This window comes from Heterocephalus glaber, unplaced genomic scaffold (assembly GCF_053883595.1).
Source record: "Heterocephalus glaber isolate CG9 unplaced genomic scaffold, H.glaber_assembly_v1.0 deba00000470, whole genome shotgun sequence".
Classification (NCBI taxonomy): Eukaryota; Metazoa; Chordata; class Mammalia; order Rodentia; family Bathyergidae; genus Heterocephalus; species Heterocephalus glaber.
The window spans coordinates 1,975,459-1,991,855 of record NW_028258145.1 but is presented as its reverse complement, the minus strand read 5'-3'; the positions used below and the strand labels follow the sequence as shown (position 1 = coordinate 1,991,855).

Below are 16,397 nucleotides of genomic sequence, written 5' to 3'. Positions count from 1 at the left end.
GTGGATAAGGTTTAGGACAGTGCCTTGATGTTATGTTGTGGCAGATTTTGTACTGCACTGGGTTGGACCTTCCTGAAGGATTAAAATTTCATTAAATTCACAACATCTAAGATGTATATTTTCTTGCTGGTCTCATATGCTGCTGCTGCTGCTGCTGCTGATGATGATGATGATTATTATTATTCACCTAGCCTTATACTGAGAGAGGAAAGGCTGGGGTCCTAAACAGGTTACCTTCTAGAGTTCCCCACACACTGGCAGGTCCTAGGCTTTATTATCTCAGGTCAAAGTGGAAGTGTATGTGTGTTCTGTAGAACTTACCAGTGTAAAAGTCAGGTTTGCTTCTCACTTCTCAGGACCCCAGCTCACACTTTATGTATTCATTTTAAAACAATAATTTATTATTTTTCAATTTTGTGTAGATGAGGCAGTAATCCTGCTTCACATGGTGTTAGCTGGACTGCAGGGGTGGCTGAAAGATCTGACATGTCCGTACTCGAGTGGCCAGTTGGTGCTGGCTGCCAGTGGGGGACTTCATGTGAGTTGTTGGCAGGATAACAGTTCTCTTCCACTGGGGCTTCTGACAACATGGTTTGAGGGGAACATTCCAAGGCGTGAATGAAGAAGCAACAGACCTAAGGCCTTCACACTTAGCTACAATCTCAGCTCCTTTTTTATTTTTCATTTTGAAACAGCATCTCACTAAGTTGCTAAGTTTCTCAGGCTGGCTTGAACTTGAGATCTTCCTGCCTTGGCCTCCCAGAGTGCTAGGATTTCAGGAGTGCACCACCACACCTGGCTGAACCTACAGATCTTTTAAGGCTCAGCCTCAGATGTTCCCACCATGTTCTTTATACCTTCAAATCCATCCATTCTTACTATTAATTCTATTGTGTAAGTTCAGTAATTGCACCAGCAGAGTCCTTACTGTTCCTTTATTTAAAAAATCTTTTCAAGGTCTTTCCTTTTATGCCTGATCACTAGTGTACTTATTTATAAAGATGTTTATAATTTTTCAACATTTTTAGTTTTTACAACCAGGAAGGTTGTTGGAACTGTTAATTTTCCTTGTTGCTAGGAAGATTAAGAGAATTTTTGCTGATTTTCACTTAAGAGTTAGGAAGAGTATGTGGAAGCTAAATAGCCAAGAAGTGGCAGACATTGTTGTTTATGATAAAACAGGTGTCTCCTGGGCCCTCTAGATAGGAGTCTGCCAAACTGCAGAATGTTATGGCTCGCTGCTGCTGTCAAATGAACCTCTTCAAACTCTGTGGCTAAAAACAACAAATTCATTAGGCAAATAAATTTTGTGGGTCAGGAACTTGGACAGGGAACAGCAAGGGTGGCTTGTTTCTGCTTCATGATTTCTGGACTCTTGAGTTGGGAGAGCTGTGTCTGCCACCTGGATTGGTATCCACGGCTTGAGTCCCCACTTATAGCCTCTCTTTGTGCTTGGACTTGCTTACAGCATGGTGGCTGCAGAGTAATCAAGCTTCTTCTTCTCCTTCTCCTTCTTCTTTTTAAAATTATGCCCTTATTTCTTGTTTTGCCAGTCAGGCAGGCTGAGTAGTTTGCTTTTTGGTAATCAGTCAAAGAGACCAAATCCCAATTCCTCAAATATATGGAATGCCTCATGAATTTGCGTGTCATCCTTGTGCAGGGGCCATGCTAATCTTCTCTGTATCATTCTAATTTTAATATATGTGCTACTGAAGCGAGCACTGAGTTAGACTTCTTACAGGTCAACTCAGGGATCCAAGAGTGTCTCAGTGTACCAGTCAGAAGCTGCATGCCTTTTATGACCTAGCCTCAAAGAAAAATGAAACAGACTGAAAAAGCAAGAAAGGACAATAGCCCTTTTGCCTTGATTTTGTGAATTATTTGCTTGGAACCCCTAAACAGGGTTGTAAAGCAACTGCTCTGTCCTCACAAATCTCCCCTCTCTAAGGAAGAAAACCACGCTTTCAATGCTCAGATTGTGTTTTAGGCTCTTGGGACGGTTAACAAAATACCTTTGGCTGGGTAATTTATAAATAACAGACATTTATTGCTTATAGTTCTGAAGGCTAGGAAATCCAAGACCAAGGTGCCAGCAGATTCAGGATCTGGTCAAAGCCCCTTCCTCATTGATGGTTCCTTCATTGGGTCCTATGGTAGTAGGGGGAAGGGAGCTAACAAGCTCCCTCAGGCCTTGTTTTTTTTTTTTTTACAAGGTTATTAATCCCTTCATGAGCCCACACAAACCTAATCAATCACCTCCAAATAAATAACAAAGAACTTCTTAATTCCATCACTTTGAGAGTTTTTTTCTTTTGAAGAGGTCTCACTATGTAGTTCAGACTGGCCTTGCACTCACTATGTAGCTCAGGTTGGCTCCTCCTGCCTCAACCTCCTGGGTGCTAAGATTATAAGCATGAGCCGCCACTTTCGGCTCAAGAATTAGTTTTCTTTTTCTTTTCTTTTCTTTTCTTTTTTTTTTTTTTGGTACCGGGCATAGAACTCGGGTCCTTGCGCTTCCGCAGCAGGCGGTGAAACCACTGAGCTAAATCCCCGGTCCAAGAATTAGTTTTCAATGTATTAAATTTGGGGAAGACACACATTCAAACCATACCAGGCCGTTTCTCCATTTCTCTTGGGTCCTAAATGATAACGATTTCTCTAGGGAGTCTAAAGTGCTCTCTTCACTATCACCCTTTGCTGAACTGAAAACTGTGGGTAGCGGGAGAAGGCAGAAGGAGACAGCAGCCTGTATAACAGAGGCATCTATCACTGCACCACCGTTGCACCACCAGCACTGGGCATCTTGTAAGAAACAGATTTTCTGTCTTTTTAACAAAATGTCAGTGGCTTCTGTAAAGTCTGCCCCAAAGTGGGCCATGGGACCCAGCTACCAAAGGCACTTGCTACGGAGAAAGAAAGGCTTCTATTTCCTAGCTGAACGCCTCTGAGCCGGCCCACAAGCGCCCCTGCCGCTAGGGGAGCAGCAGCAGGTGGCTAGGGTGCAGGCACAGGCCCCAGAGTGCAGGCGCGCTTGGGAACTGACAGTACGCCGGCAGTGAGGATCCCTGGGTGCCAGTGTAGCAGGTGTCTCCTGGTGGCGTGAGCCCGCCGCGGGTGTAAATGGGCGCGAGAACTGAGTGCCATAGGAGTGGGGCGGCCGAGCGAGGCCGTGGGAGGAGGCCAGGCTCTCGGGGTCTGAGATTGCGCTCTGGAGCGGAAGGAGCGCGTGGCCCGGGCAGCGGCGTTCTGGGCCCTGTCGTCCGTCCAGATTTGTTGTTGGTCCTGCTCGGGGCCCTGCGGTCTGAGGACCTCTCCGTGCCCAGCGGGGATGCCCCGTGTCATCCAGGCGGCCCAGAGTTTGCCCCCTTCCCTGAACCATCCGGAGGACCGCAGGGCTGCGCCAGGAAGGCAGAAATTTGGACCTAGAGGGAGGACGCCGCCCCTTAGCCCCCGCTATGGAGACCACAGCATCAGGTTTGGCTCTGGAGCGTGCAGAGGTTCAGTGTCCTCCTGGGAAGTTAGCACTGGGCCTAGGAGGAGGGGTCCCCCAGGAAGAGTCTGGCGAATGCTTCTAAGGGGCACAGCCTGAGCCTGCATTTTCTGTGGCGATTCCTGATCATCCAGACCTAAGAAGCTGAAGTCCCAGGAACCATGGACTGTAGCTGATCTGGAAGACTTGTCCTAGAGATGGGAGCAGAATGGGCAGAGCAGGAGAGGAGCTAAACAAACCGGAGAGGAAGTGGCCCTTGGGCATAGATCGGAGGATGGTAGGGCCATTTGCAGCTTTGTCACCACTTTCTTAATCATTTCATTAATAAAATAATTCCATTTCTTCTGGCTGAGCAGTGTGCAAGGTCAGCAATGTAGTGGTAGCACCTTCTGTGAGTCCCCTGCCCCCAGTGTTGGGGTCAGGGCAATCCAGGTGACCTGGAGGTTTTAAGCCATTCCTTTCTAAGTTTGTAATGCCCTATCCTTTGCCAGTTGTGCATTTTACTTTGTTCATTCTTCATCATGCATGCTCAAGGTCACAAAAATGGCCAGTGGAAGAATTGGACCAAATTTTCCTTGTGGTCTTTGTGTCCTTGCTTCTCAGTGTGGCCCATGGCCAGCAGCATGGGCATGGGGAAGCTCTCTAGAAATGCAGATTCTCAAACCGTACCCCACATTCAGTAAACCAGAGCCTTAAGTCTCAAACCAGAGTTTAACAAGATCATTGGAATCCATACATGTAGAAAATGTCTGTAGTTGTAAACCTGTCTTATATCTGCAAAGTAGATTTAAAGTTCACTGAAGCGCTTCTCCATGTCTGTATTTCCAAAACACCTATTCAGAAGGCCCAGTAAGTAACTCTCCAGGGGAGTGGCCAGGCTGGTCACATTCCACTAACCTCTGTGGGCTCCTGGGCAAGTAGGAGCCTCATGCAGCTGTGTACAGGGGCCCTTCTCTCAGATGTAGGCAGGCTAGAAGCTGGCTCTTGGTTCCCTTTGATCCATCTGTGCTCCTAGAACCATGGAGGTGACCCTCAGACCTGTGTAGGGGTCTCTAGCTTGGGGAGTCTGGAAGCCATACATGCCATAAGGCTTACCCTCCCATGTGCCTGTTTTTACCTTCCAGCTGTCACTTCTCAGGAGCCTGCTCCAGAGAGATACCCAGGAGAAAAGGGAACAACTAGTTCATTCCTAAAAGCCAGGCCCCAGGTAAGTTGGAGTTTTCTTCATTTTTCTGTAAATGACTGAACTATAGAAAGCTTTGCCACCTCTTTTCTAGAATCTCTTTGTTCACCAAAGGGAACTGACCCTAATTCCTGTTCTATAGGAGGCTGAGCCAATCATGGGGACAGTGAACTTCCCGCCTCTTGCCTAGAACCCTTTCTTCTCTGCTTGGCATGTACTCACTCACTTGGATCCTTTGGGCTTATTCGGGCTTGTTTCAGTAATGGGCACTCAGTTGTCTACCAAGTAATGTGGTAGAGCCCCAGTGACAGCCATGTGGGGAGAGGACTGATACCCAGGATGTCATACCACGTGCATACCACTGTTTTCTTACTCATAAATGTTCACTTCCTTTCCTCCTGCACACAAATGCCTCTTCAAGACAGAGAACTCAAAATGTATTCAATCAGAGGATCATGATCAAAGTGTCAGCTGTGGGTCTGGATGTTTTTCATCTGGATCAGGACACCTATGAGCTTAAAGGACAAACTACTAGAACCTGTGTTTCCAGCATGCAGTGGGACAGTTAGGGCAGGGAAACTGCAGCGGGCACTCCTTTCCTGAAAGAGCGAGCCTGGGCTGAGTGCAGCAGCCCCATGTCCATAACAGTCATTAAATTCTACTGGACAGGCAGTGGAGTGGGAAAGTCTGGATTATGGTTCACTCTTGGTGGAGCTCCCCGAACTGTTGTCTTGGGCTGTTGGCTATGGCCTTGGGAAATTTCTTTTGTAAACTCCTTCTTGGTCACATATGAAGATGATAGTGGAGAGCAAGTTCTCTGGAGCTGTTTTTCTTCTAGCCCAATTAGGTTGATGGTCCAAGGATTGCTGTGAATATTTGAGGCAGCTCTCAAAACTTTAATCAGCTTTTTATGTATTTCTGGTCAGCTCCATGTGTCATTTGATTTACCCACAGTTCTTTTTGAAATATGCCCATCTCTTTACACTGTGAGCTTTTTCAGTGGCTCCAGGAAACCGATTTCTTTTCCACTCTGAGGGATTTGATCTCACTGAAAGGATTTATTGGGAGCCATCTGAAATGACTTAAAGGTTGAAAAAAAAGGTTGACAATCACCCCCAAGATTTGGTCCTTCTAGTTAGGCTGTTTTTAAAAAAATCATCCTTTGTCATGAAAAACCGTATGTGTATTGTCTTTGGTCAGTTGGAAATGAGAATTGGTTAAGTCTCCAAACTTGCAAGACCTGACATTTATGGACACTTCCTTTTGCCTTCCATTTTTTTTGTTTTACAAACCAGCAAACTCTAGAGTTCATAATTTTTCTTGTAATACTTTGTCAAATTCAGTCAATGACAGTCTGTTCACACTGCTAATGTTAGGTTTCCAGCCTCTTCTCAAGCTTATTCTTACATGAATATCTTTCAAGTTATTGCAGGGAATAGTTTTATTAAGCCATTCATCAGCTACCTTACCAATACAATTTCTCATCTCACTACCTTGCCTTGAATCCAATATCATATATTTCAGAATTTTTTTTATGGCAGAACTTCATTTTGAGTTCTAGTTTTTTAATGAGCCAGTTTAAGCTGGTTATGTCACAGTAACAACAGCAAACTCCTAGAGACACCAAACAAGGTAGATCTCTTGCCCACGTGACATGTCACACTCAGCTTTGTCCCTTATCTTCCCTCGGATTGATCATTTCCCGTACTTAAGGTAGGAGGAAAGAGGAATTGCAGAAACCCTAGTGGCTCTGAAAGCTTTTGTTCACATGTAGCTTCTGCCTTTTCCTTCATGTTCCATTTGGAAAGCTGATTTCATGGCCACACCCAGATTGGGGGACAGGAAGCTCAATCCTACAGGGGGGGCCAGAGGATATTTTGGAGAAAGAAGATAATCCACTACTAGTGAGTTTTCCTCATTTGATTGTTTTGGCTGACTTATGCTAATATAAAATTGTTATTTTAACTTAATCTCTAGGATCAGTATCTAAATGGGATTTGAATTTTAAATACTCCAGGGTAAAAATAACAGGAATTTATACTACTTTCATCTATTCTATTTTTTTGGTCATATTATATGGATTGCCATACAACATAAGTCAAATGAGAGGTATTCTAATTGCCAAGGATGATTAGGAGGGTTCTAGCCAAGACCTACAGTGTGGCGATAACCTTGTAATTGTGACCTGAGATGAAAAGTCTCACACACAGCTTTGTAGACTCAAGAACTGAATAATGATTAGGCTTCGGTGGATGGGATTCATGTTTATCAAACTTACAGAACAGACTGATTAGAAAGACATTTGATTTACTTTTGCTAAACTGTGTGTTGGGAGGTGAGTAGAGGGATAAGTCTTTGTAAGTCTCAAGTTATTTAGGCTTTAGTAAAAAATGTTGTTAAAATTATAGTTCATGTAGTTTCATAAATATTATGAGAACTGATATTTGTGATTTTGAGAATGCAAAGTGTAATAGTCTGGAAATTCTAAGGGATTCTATTAAAACCTCCTGACAAATGAGGAAAAGGATTGCATTCATCTTTTCTGAGACTCCGATTATGTTTCTTAGCAGCTAGATGTCAGCAGGCATGTAAGTGGGCACCAGGTGGGATAATGAATACTAAGAATGATACAAACCTTGGAGCAACTTAAAATACTTTTTTTTTCTTGAATTTGACTTTTATTTTAAAATACATTTAGCATAGAACTGTCATAGGACAGGAAGTAACAAAACACCAAGAAATAGTAATTTCAAGTACTTTTTAAGCTAGACAAAAATCAGTAGGCTAGCACAGACCCAGATTTTGGGAAACAATTCTTAAAATTCAATTCATTACACATTTTGAACAAAAAGTTGTCACATTTTCCAATGTACCGACAAGTTTCTAGGTGCCCTGCTTTCTTTTCAACTAATAAGTAAACAGCCCAAATTCAGTTGCTTTACTTAAAATTATCAGATTCAGTTTTGGTAAAAATTACCATGCCCTTAAATTCTCAATCAGGATTATAAAAATATGAGCTCAAATAATTATGTTGTCCAAAATAGAAACATCTTAATTGCTACTTCTGGATAACCATATAGATATTGAACTAAAATCAGTAATCATACTTGATAATTCATTTATATGGAAAGTTGATTTAATTTTATTTTCTTGAGACAAAGTCTCACTATTTAATTCAGTAATTCAGGCTGACCTTGAACTCACTATGCAGATGAGGCTGGCCTCAAACTCACCGCCATCTTCCAGTCTCAGCCTCCTGAATGCTGGGATTACAGGCATGCGCCACCACACCTGGCAATTTTCTTCTTTATGAAAATTTTACTACAAATAAACTTAATGTTAAACTAATTACAGTCACACTTCAAAATATAAAGTTACACAAAGAAAAAAGAATAGTTTAATACTATACACACTATACTCAAATTTTCCACTGTGAAAATAAAAAGTTGGAAAAAAAAGGATCTAAACTACTAATACTACTTTTAGATTTTTTTTTTACAATTTATCTTTTATAACTAGTAAGTAGGTATTAAAAGTTAATTGTGGGAAATCCAATCCTTTCCAAGCAATTTAGAGAAACAGTTTGTTTACATAGGAAGCATGTGCACTGTTCCATCTATGAACTCCAACACCCTTTCCATGCACTGGAAACATCTACTTGTAGTATAAACAATCAGGACAATGTACAAAAATACATCTTGTTCCTATAACTTACAGTACACAGAAAAATACCTACAAAAATGGAAATATTTATCTATTTAGCTTTCCAATAAATTAGTGAGAAAGTTTAGCCCAGTTCAATTTCTTTCTAAAGAAAGACTAAAGAGTTACATACTGGTGGTTTACTTCTATCCCTGTTAGTTTGACATATATTTTTAAAATATTTGCCTAGGTATATGCAACTTAGAGTCTTACTTTTATATCACAGTATACATGGTGTTTAAGTCAGCAACAGAAAGGCACAATTAGCAAGCAATAAAATTCAGTATCTGATTTATTAAACTGATGCCCAAAACAGTTGCAAAAGAAGTACATTCAATACAGTGTACAGAACTTAAAAAAATAAGGACTCCAAAAACAAATTCTAAAGTTTGGTCCATTAAAAATGCTCCACATGTTCAACCTCATGTGTAACATGAAAGATGGTGGCAGTGTAAAAAGAGGCAGTAAATCAGTATGTGGTAGCATAAGAATTCTGGTCTAGTAATTATGCAATTCAGTTAGGAAATGGCTCCCATAGTAAATAAATGCTAAACCTTATTTGTTGTGGTTTTTTTGGTACCAGGGATTGAACTCGGGACCTTGTGACTTGCAAGGCAGGTGGCAGAACCACTGAGCTAAGTCCCTGGCCCAAGAAGTTAGGAAGTGACCACTCCACGTCACACAGCTGGTGCTAGGGTCAGGTTTTGTTTCTTTTTTTTTTTTGGTACTAGGGATCGAACTTAGGTCCTTGTGCTTGCGAGGCAGGCAGCAGAACCACTGAGTTAAATCCCCGGCCCTAAACATTACTTGTTAGTAACAACATACCTGTATTAATTCCAAATACACAGGCACAATTGTTTGCCTATTATTCTTGATTTTATAATACGCACCCTACTGTTTAAAAAAACTTAGGTATATTATTTTATATATAACATATATTAGATATATCATTGCATATTATGTACCTTAATATATATTATCTATATAACTTGAATCCATAAAAGCACAAAACTCTCCAAACATATGAACATTCTAAATGGAAACTTAGCATTTTCTCAGTGTTAAATAGATCAGCCTACCTAAAACAATGCCTGGATGTGCAATGGTAAAATGTACTGACTCTTAAGAATTTACTTGCCAAAGCCTAACTCTGACCTTTTACTTACAGTATATTTTTAGATGTCAGTAACTGATATTCTCCTTTCTTATTATAAACAATATTTCCCCATCAAGAGATACCAATAAACAAAAATATGTAGGGAACTAAAAATGTGATAGAGAAACCAACCATTCCATAGGTAATATATTGATAAGGAAGTTCAACTTCCATATGCTGTCTTGCTTTTCGAATATCATCACAAGGTATTTTAAAGATTTTACAGGCCAAAGGAATGGTGATCTTTTTCATTATATTTCTAACTATGAGTACAACTCCCAATCCTGTGAGGACCCGCAATATGGCTTTTGCAAAGACAGTCAGAGCAATGGGAGGGGTAGGCAGAGGTAAAATGTCTGGAGAAGGATCTAATATTAGAGCCATGCTGTGAGTAACATGAGATCCACATGCAATTCCAGCACCACTTCCTAGAATCTGGGCTATGTCTCCTTGGGATGTGCTCCAGGTGTCCAGAGTGAAAGATAAGATCCCCAAAGCTAAATGGAGCCCAATGATGATCAATGGAGCATATTTGTGAGTTTGGTTGAAGTTGTCAATCAGGTCCTCAAACGGATAGAAGACAGCCAAGATTAAAATGGTGTATAGGAAGCCAGCAATAATGTCCAGCAGGGAGTGCATGCCCATATACATCCTGCTCAGGCACACCAGCAAGCTCCAGCAGGGAATGAGCACCTGGCCGTACAGCAGAGGGTACTGCCAGCGGCCGTAGGTGAGCAGGACCAGGGTGATGGGGATGGTGGTGCCGGACATGGCGTGGGTAGAGGGCAGGCCGTACTCGGAGTTGTACAGCACCTCCAGCTTGACCAGGGGCAGCGAGGCGGGCCGCGGCCAGCGGATCACGTCCTTGGTGCACTGGCCCAGGTACATGACCATCACCCAGATGATCACCAGCCTGCGGCCCACCAGGGGGTCCAGGTTCCAGATCCGGAAGAGGAAGAAGAGTATGTAGAAGAGCTCGTTGCCCAGCTCGGTGCTCAGGCAGAACAGGTAGTAGAGCGGCCAGTTGCTCACGCGCGCCGGCTCGCCCTCCTCGCCCGTCTGCGAGCTGCGGCGCTGAGCGCCCCTCAGCCATGCCGCGCCCGGGCCACGCTCAGCCGCAAGCCTGTTGCGCACGCCATTGGAGGCGCCGCCACCGTCCCCGGGTTGGGGTGGGGGTGGGGGTGGGGTGGGGTGGGGTGGGGGTGGGGTGGGGTGGGGGTGGGGTGGGGTGGGGTGGGGTGGGGCTGGGGGGCTGGGGCTTCCGGCCGGGGGCGCCACAGCCTCCCGGCTCAGCTTCGCTGGGCTGCGGCGCCTGCACGCCGCACAGCCGCTGGAAGCGGGCCACCTTCTGCGGCTCCTGCAGCCAGCCGGCCAGCCGGGCCAGGCGCTGCCCCAGCGACATTGCCGACCGGACCCGCGGTAGGGCGCAAGGGCCCCAGCGCAGCCCAGAACCATCTCCGCGCGCCCGGCCCGCGGCGCGGCTGCTCCTCCTCGCTCCACTCGCCCGAGTCGGCTGGGGATGGCGCCTTAAAATACTTTGAAAATAAACCCACAACTGTCTGGGCGGTGGGTAGCTGGGAAGTCTGGGGATCCCTTCGTGCACACCCCAAGGTGCTACTGAGATGCCTGTCCACCCTCTCCTCAGGGTGTAACTGCTCCTCAAGGTAACAGGAGTATCTTCTGTTTCAGGGCCTGATAACCTTCGAGGATGTAGCTGTGGAATTCACCCAGTGGGAGTGGGGGCAGCTGGTGCCTGCACAGAAGGACCTGTACAGGGAGGTGATGCTGGAGAACATCAGGAACCTGGTCTCCCTGGGTGAGCCCAAAGTCTGTCCATGAGGCTGCCTTGAGTTCCTTCATGTTTAAAAGCTACAGGTGTCTGGGCCTGTTAGCTGAGTTTTGCCCTGGGGTTCTGGAACCAGACATTTACATTCTCTTTGGGGCCCGTAGGTAATTTGTGCTCCTAGTTTTAGTAAAAGTCCTGCTTCTTACAGAGTTGAAATAGGAAGTTTCCTGACTCTGCTCATGGTGTTTCACGATGTCTGTTCTCTCCACTGTGAAGATCAAGGTCCAAAGACTTGGCCTCCAGCACACACAGCAACAGTCCTTTTCTTTCTCTACCCTCAGGGCTTCCAGTTTTCAAACCATATGTAATCTGGCAGTGGGAGGATAGGGAAAAGCCCTGTGTGTCAGAGAGAGAAATTTCAATGGGACCCCATCCAGGTAAGCAAGTGAGACAATGCAACATGGCACCTAATAAGGGAATATTGGGGGCAGGAAGTTGTTTGTGCTCTTGGTCAGGGGGCTCTCTTTTGGGAAGATGAGGCCACTTTGCAGAAGCCCTCAACTGCAGTATTCTGAATTTTACACTCATTTCCTGTGTCAGAAAAGGAGATATTCATTTTCCTTTCTAGCATTTCCCCTTCATTGGTACTACCCATGTTGGGGTTATTGTTGCCACACATCATCACTGGATGTCTCAGAGTCAAGGTGGGATGGATCAACAGTTGCTTATAGACAGATAGTCCTATATCAATAGGGTTAAGGGAGTTAGTGGGGGAATCAAACTGCCAAGGGGGATTGACAGCCAAGAAATGAAAGGGTTATGGGCAAGGGAAGACAGAGGCTGTCAGGAAGATCAGGTAGGAGACACTTTACTCTTGATTTAACTAAACCTCAGCAGAGGTGGTCCTGGGAACGAGGACTATTCCTTACCAGTTGTTGGTGGCATGTCTTTTATTCCCAGATGCTTGTGAGTACCTGGTAGCCTCCACCTCAGAATTCTGAACTCCAAGCTGATCCCCAGAGCTGTTGTGTGTATCCTGAGCTTACTGGAGGTGAATGACATTCTCTGCCAATTGTTGTCTATGTCTGAGGCAGAACTATAGCCTCAGCTCAGAGCTGAAGCTCGGGAAAGCAGTCCTCACATCCTGAAAGGATAGGGTAAGCCTCATCATAGGAGCCTAGAATTAGGACAGAGAGGAAACATGCTGATCTCTTGTGTATTAGTACTTTCTTGATCTCTTTTCATTCCAGAATGAGATCAAGGTTCTGACATCTGGATCTGGTCTCATGATCAATATGTTTATTTACACTAGTCCAAAGCATGGCTGTGTTTCAGGGTGTCCCAGGGAGCTTTTTTTTTAGATATTTTGATTCCCAGGAACCATACAGGATCTATTAACTCAGAATCTGGCTGAGGACATTTCTGGGGTCCCTGGTGGGGCATTGCCAGTCATGTCCCTCTTCAGAAGTATCATTATTGTGTTTTCTATTGTTGTTGGAATGAGTTACCACAAACATTGTAGGTTTACATGTTTGTTTGTTTGTTTTTGGTACTGGAGATTGAACTCGGGTCCTTGTGCTTGCTCAGCAGGCAGTGAAACCACTGAGCTAAATCCCTGGCCCAATTGTAGCTTTAAACAACACAAATATATTAGTTCCCTGTGTGTAGGTAAGAAGTCTGGCATAGGTCTCATTTGGCTGTAGCCAAGGGGTCCATAAGGCTGTGTTCCTTTCTTTCCTGCCTAGGAGAGAACCTGTTTCCTGTTCATTCAGGTTGCTGGCAAAATCACTTCCTTTGTAGTTGTTAATCCAAGGCTCTTGTTTCCTTGCTGGCTGTAAACTGAGGGGTGTTCCCACCTGCTAGACTGCCATATTCTTGGCTCATGGTGCCCACTGTTATCTCTCTGCCCATATAGGAAATGTTATCTGATGTTAAGGATTTATGTGATTAGACTAGGCCTGTTTGAATAATCCAGGATAATCTTCCTGTCTCAAGGTTTGTGCCCTTCATCGTAGCTGAAAAGTCCTTTTTGCTTTGTAAGGTAACCTGTTCATAAGTTCTTAGGATTAGGACATGGAGAATTATCCTGCCTACCACAATTCTACCCAATAATAGGACAATATATGCATGTGTATATAATACAAAACAACATGTGTTTTGGACTGAGGTGTGAGGAGATGAGGTGAAAGCTTGTTCCTGGAAGATGTGCAAAGCTTTAGAAAAAGAGAGAGTTAAGTATGGAGATATTGGGAGAAGGGAGGTGGCCAGTGTGCTGAAGAAGACAAGACCCTTAGTTAAGTACTGTGGACCAGAGTGAGAGATTGAGGAGTTATCCTGAGGTACGGGAGAGCCCTTGGGGAGAAAAACAAGGAAAGAGACATCTTAGGAGGATAAAAATGATGCAGAGTACTTCAGGAGAGATTGGAGGTAAGGCTGAATAGGAATCTGTGACATTTAATTAGGCCTGAAGAAATTGTGGGGACACAGAGTCTGTACCCATGTGACTTATCACCATACATTTCTCCTATTTCTCTTTGTCTTCATCCTTATGCTTAGTCTCTTTCCCTTGTTACCCTTCCCATCCTCCTGTCATCTGTATAGCCTCTGAACTTTCCTTGTGTGCTGGAGTCCAAACATCTCTCAGGTTTTCTTAACCACCAACCACCAATCACCTGTTCATCGCTTCTTCTTCTTTTGTTGTTGTTCAGTTTTTATTTTTTATTCCTACATGTACTTTTGATCACATTCCTATTGAGGAGGTGGTACATATACCTAATATATCTCAAATTCTTTTTTTAAAATCCCCTTCATCTCCTCTTGTTTATTAGTTATTCTTAACACTTTGAAAAGCAACTTCTGACACATGCTTGAAAGAATCTGCGTACCCTTTTTAGATGTCATTTAAAAGCATAATTATATTTATTATTATTTACTTCTTCTTAGCACATAGGATGCGTAATACTAAGAATGCCTTCTTTTTTCCCTTATAGACTGGAAAAGAAGACCTAAAGCAAAGGAATCATTGTCAAGTCAAGGAATTTTCAAAGAATTATTCCAGATAGCATCAGTGGAAAAACACATTCAAGATGTCCTATGGTCCTCCAAACTGAAGACAACCTGTGGTTGTGATGATTCTAGGTCAGAGATTCAACAGATAATACAGAGAAATTGGAAAGAAATCTCACCCACTCACAAATCCACCACCCCTAGCAAAGATCATGAATGCAGTGAATTTGGGGGTTTAGGTTGCAGACCAGTCTGTAAGCCTAAACTTAACCAACACAGTGTTCCCACAGGAGAAGAAATCTATAAGCATGATATAGAATTCAAACAAATTTCAGATAGAAGTAACTCTCGGAGAACCTGCCCAGGGAAGAAATATTGTACATGTAACGAATGTGGGAAGTCCTTCCATTTCCAGTCAGAACTGAGGCGCCATCAGAGATGTCACACTGGAGAAAAGCCTTATAAATGCACTGAATGTGGGAGAGCCTTTGGCCATATTTCATCCCTTATTAAACATCAGAGAATTCACACTGGAGAAAAGCCTTACGAGTGTAGTGAATGTGGGAGAGCATTCACCCAGAGTTCATCTCTTGTTTTACATTATAGATTCCATACTGGAGAGAAACCCTACAAATGTAATGAATTTGGACGTGCCTTTGGTCATACTTCCTCCCTTATTAAACACCAGCGAACTCATACTGGAGAAAAGCCCTATGAATGCAGAGAATGTGGGAGAACCTTCAGCCAGAGTTCATCTCTCCATTGTGCATTACAGATTTCATACTGGAGAGAAACCCTACAAATGTAATAAATGTGGGAGAGCCTTCAGTCAGAGTTCATCTGTCACTCAACATTATAGGTTTCACACAGGAGAGAAACCCTACAAATGTAAAGAATATGGAAGGGCCTTTGCTCATACTGCATCCCTTATTAAACATCAAAAAAGTCATGCTGGAAAAAAAATCCCTATGAACTCAGCAGATGTAGGAAGGCTTTCAGCTGGAGTACACACAATACCACACCTCAGAGATTTATGCTGAAGAGAGAAACTGGAAATGTACCATAAGTGGGAAGACCTTTGATAGGAAGACACATCTTATTTAACGTCAAATACTAAAAAGATGTCCTTTTAGCCACACCCCTTCTCTTACCAAACACTGGTGAATTCATACCAGTGATAAACCTTGTGAATATAATGGATGTGGAAAAAGTTCAGCTGGAAGACATGTCCAACCATCAAACACCTTACCGTGGGGAGAAGCCTTACCACTGTAATGACTGAAGTATATCCTTTGTCACATACTGTTTCTTTAAAAAAAAAAAACATAGCTAACCTTGGAGAGGAATTCTGTAAATGTGGTTAAGTATGGAGAAATCCTCAGTAGTACTTCTTCCCTTAGTGAGCATCAAGAGCATATACTAGAGAGAAGCCCGATGAAAGGAGTAAACATGGGTAGGCCACTAGCTCACCCATTTAAAAGTCAGAATTCATACTTGAGCGAAACCCTCTTTGAGTGTATTGAATGTGGAACACCTTCAGCCAGACCTCAGCCCTTTGTAACCCTCAGAGAACTCGCACTACCAATTATATTCTCCAGGAGTGCCATGCATGTGGAGAAGACTGTGTGGATGTTCCATTCTTTTGCACAGAATTTGTACTAGAGCAACTCTTCAGATTTGGTAAAACTGGGAAGACCCACTAGTGTAGTTGAGGCCTTAGAAGTCTTCATCTCAAAGAGAAACCCTAGGAACTTGAATGTGAGAAAAGTTCCTTTCAGACTTGTGATTCATGAAACTGGAGATGAAAGGAAGCTGAGAAGTCATCTTTTCTGGTGATTTTGTACCTGATGGGGGCCATTTGTATGTCTGCACTTGTGCTCTGCCTCCCTTTTCAGTTACTCCTTGGGGCAAGGTGGTACTGGTAGATAAGGAGGATGGAAGCTGGGCAAGGTGGAGAGCCACCAGTGATCTAGCCCAAATTTATGTAAAATGCTTTGGTTTGTGAGCATAATTCATTCTGGAAACATGCTAATAATCCACACCACTTGTGGATTATCAAAGCAAATTTCCCCAT

At 43.5% G+C, this 16,397-nt stretch overlaps 1 protein-coding gene, 1 non-coding gene and 1 pseudogene across 2 annotated transcripts; 1 reads left to right on the top strand and 2 right to left on the bottom strand.

Moving 5' to 3' along the window:
- Window positions 1-1,615: 1,615 nt before the first annotated feature.
- LOC147829738 (U6 spliceosomal RNA) lies at window positions 1,616-1,722 on the bottom strand. Its single transcript, XR_015448584.1, has one exon. It is a non-coding gene; the product is annotated as a U6 spliceosomal RNA (small nuclear RNA).
- A 1,299-nt stretch (window positions 1,723-3,021) lies between these two features.
- On the top strand, window positions 3,022-15,260 carry Znf514 (zinc finger protein 514). Its single transcript, XM_021257997.2, has 5 exons — window positions 3,022-3,474; window positions 4,615-4,697; window positions 11,221-11,347; window positions 11,659-11,754; window positions 14,308-15,260. Exons 1-5 carry the CDS (start codon window positions 3,456-3,458, stop codon window positions 15,129-15,131), a joined length of 1,149 nt encoding a protein of 382 aa, XP_021113656.2. The 5' UTR covers window positions 3,022-3,455; the 3' UTR covers window positions 15,132-15,260.
- LOC101698443 (sphingosine-1-phosphate phosphatase 1 pseudogene) lies at window positions 9,178-10,933 on the bottom strand (annotated as a pseudogene).
- Window positions 15,261-16,397: the final 1,137 nt, after the last annotated feature.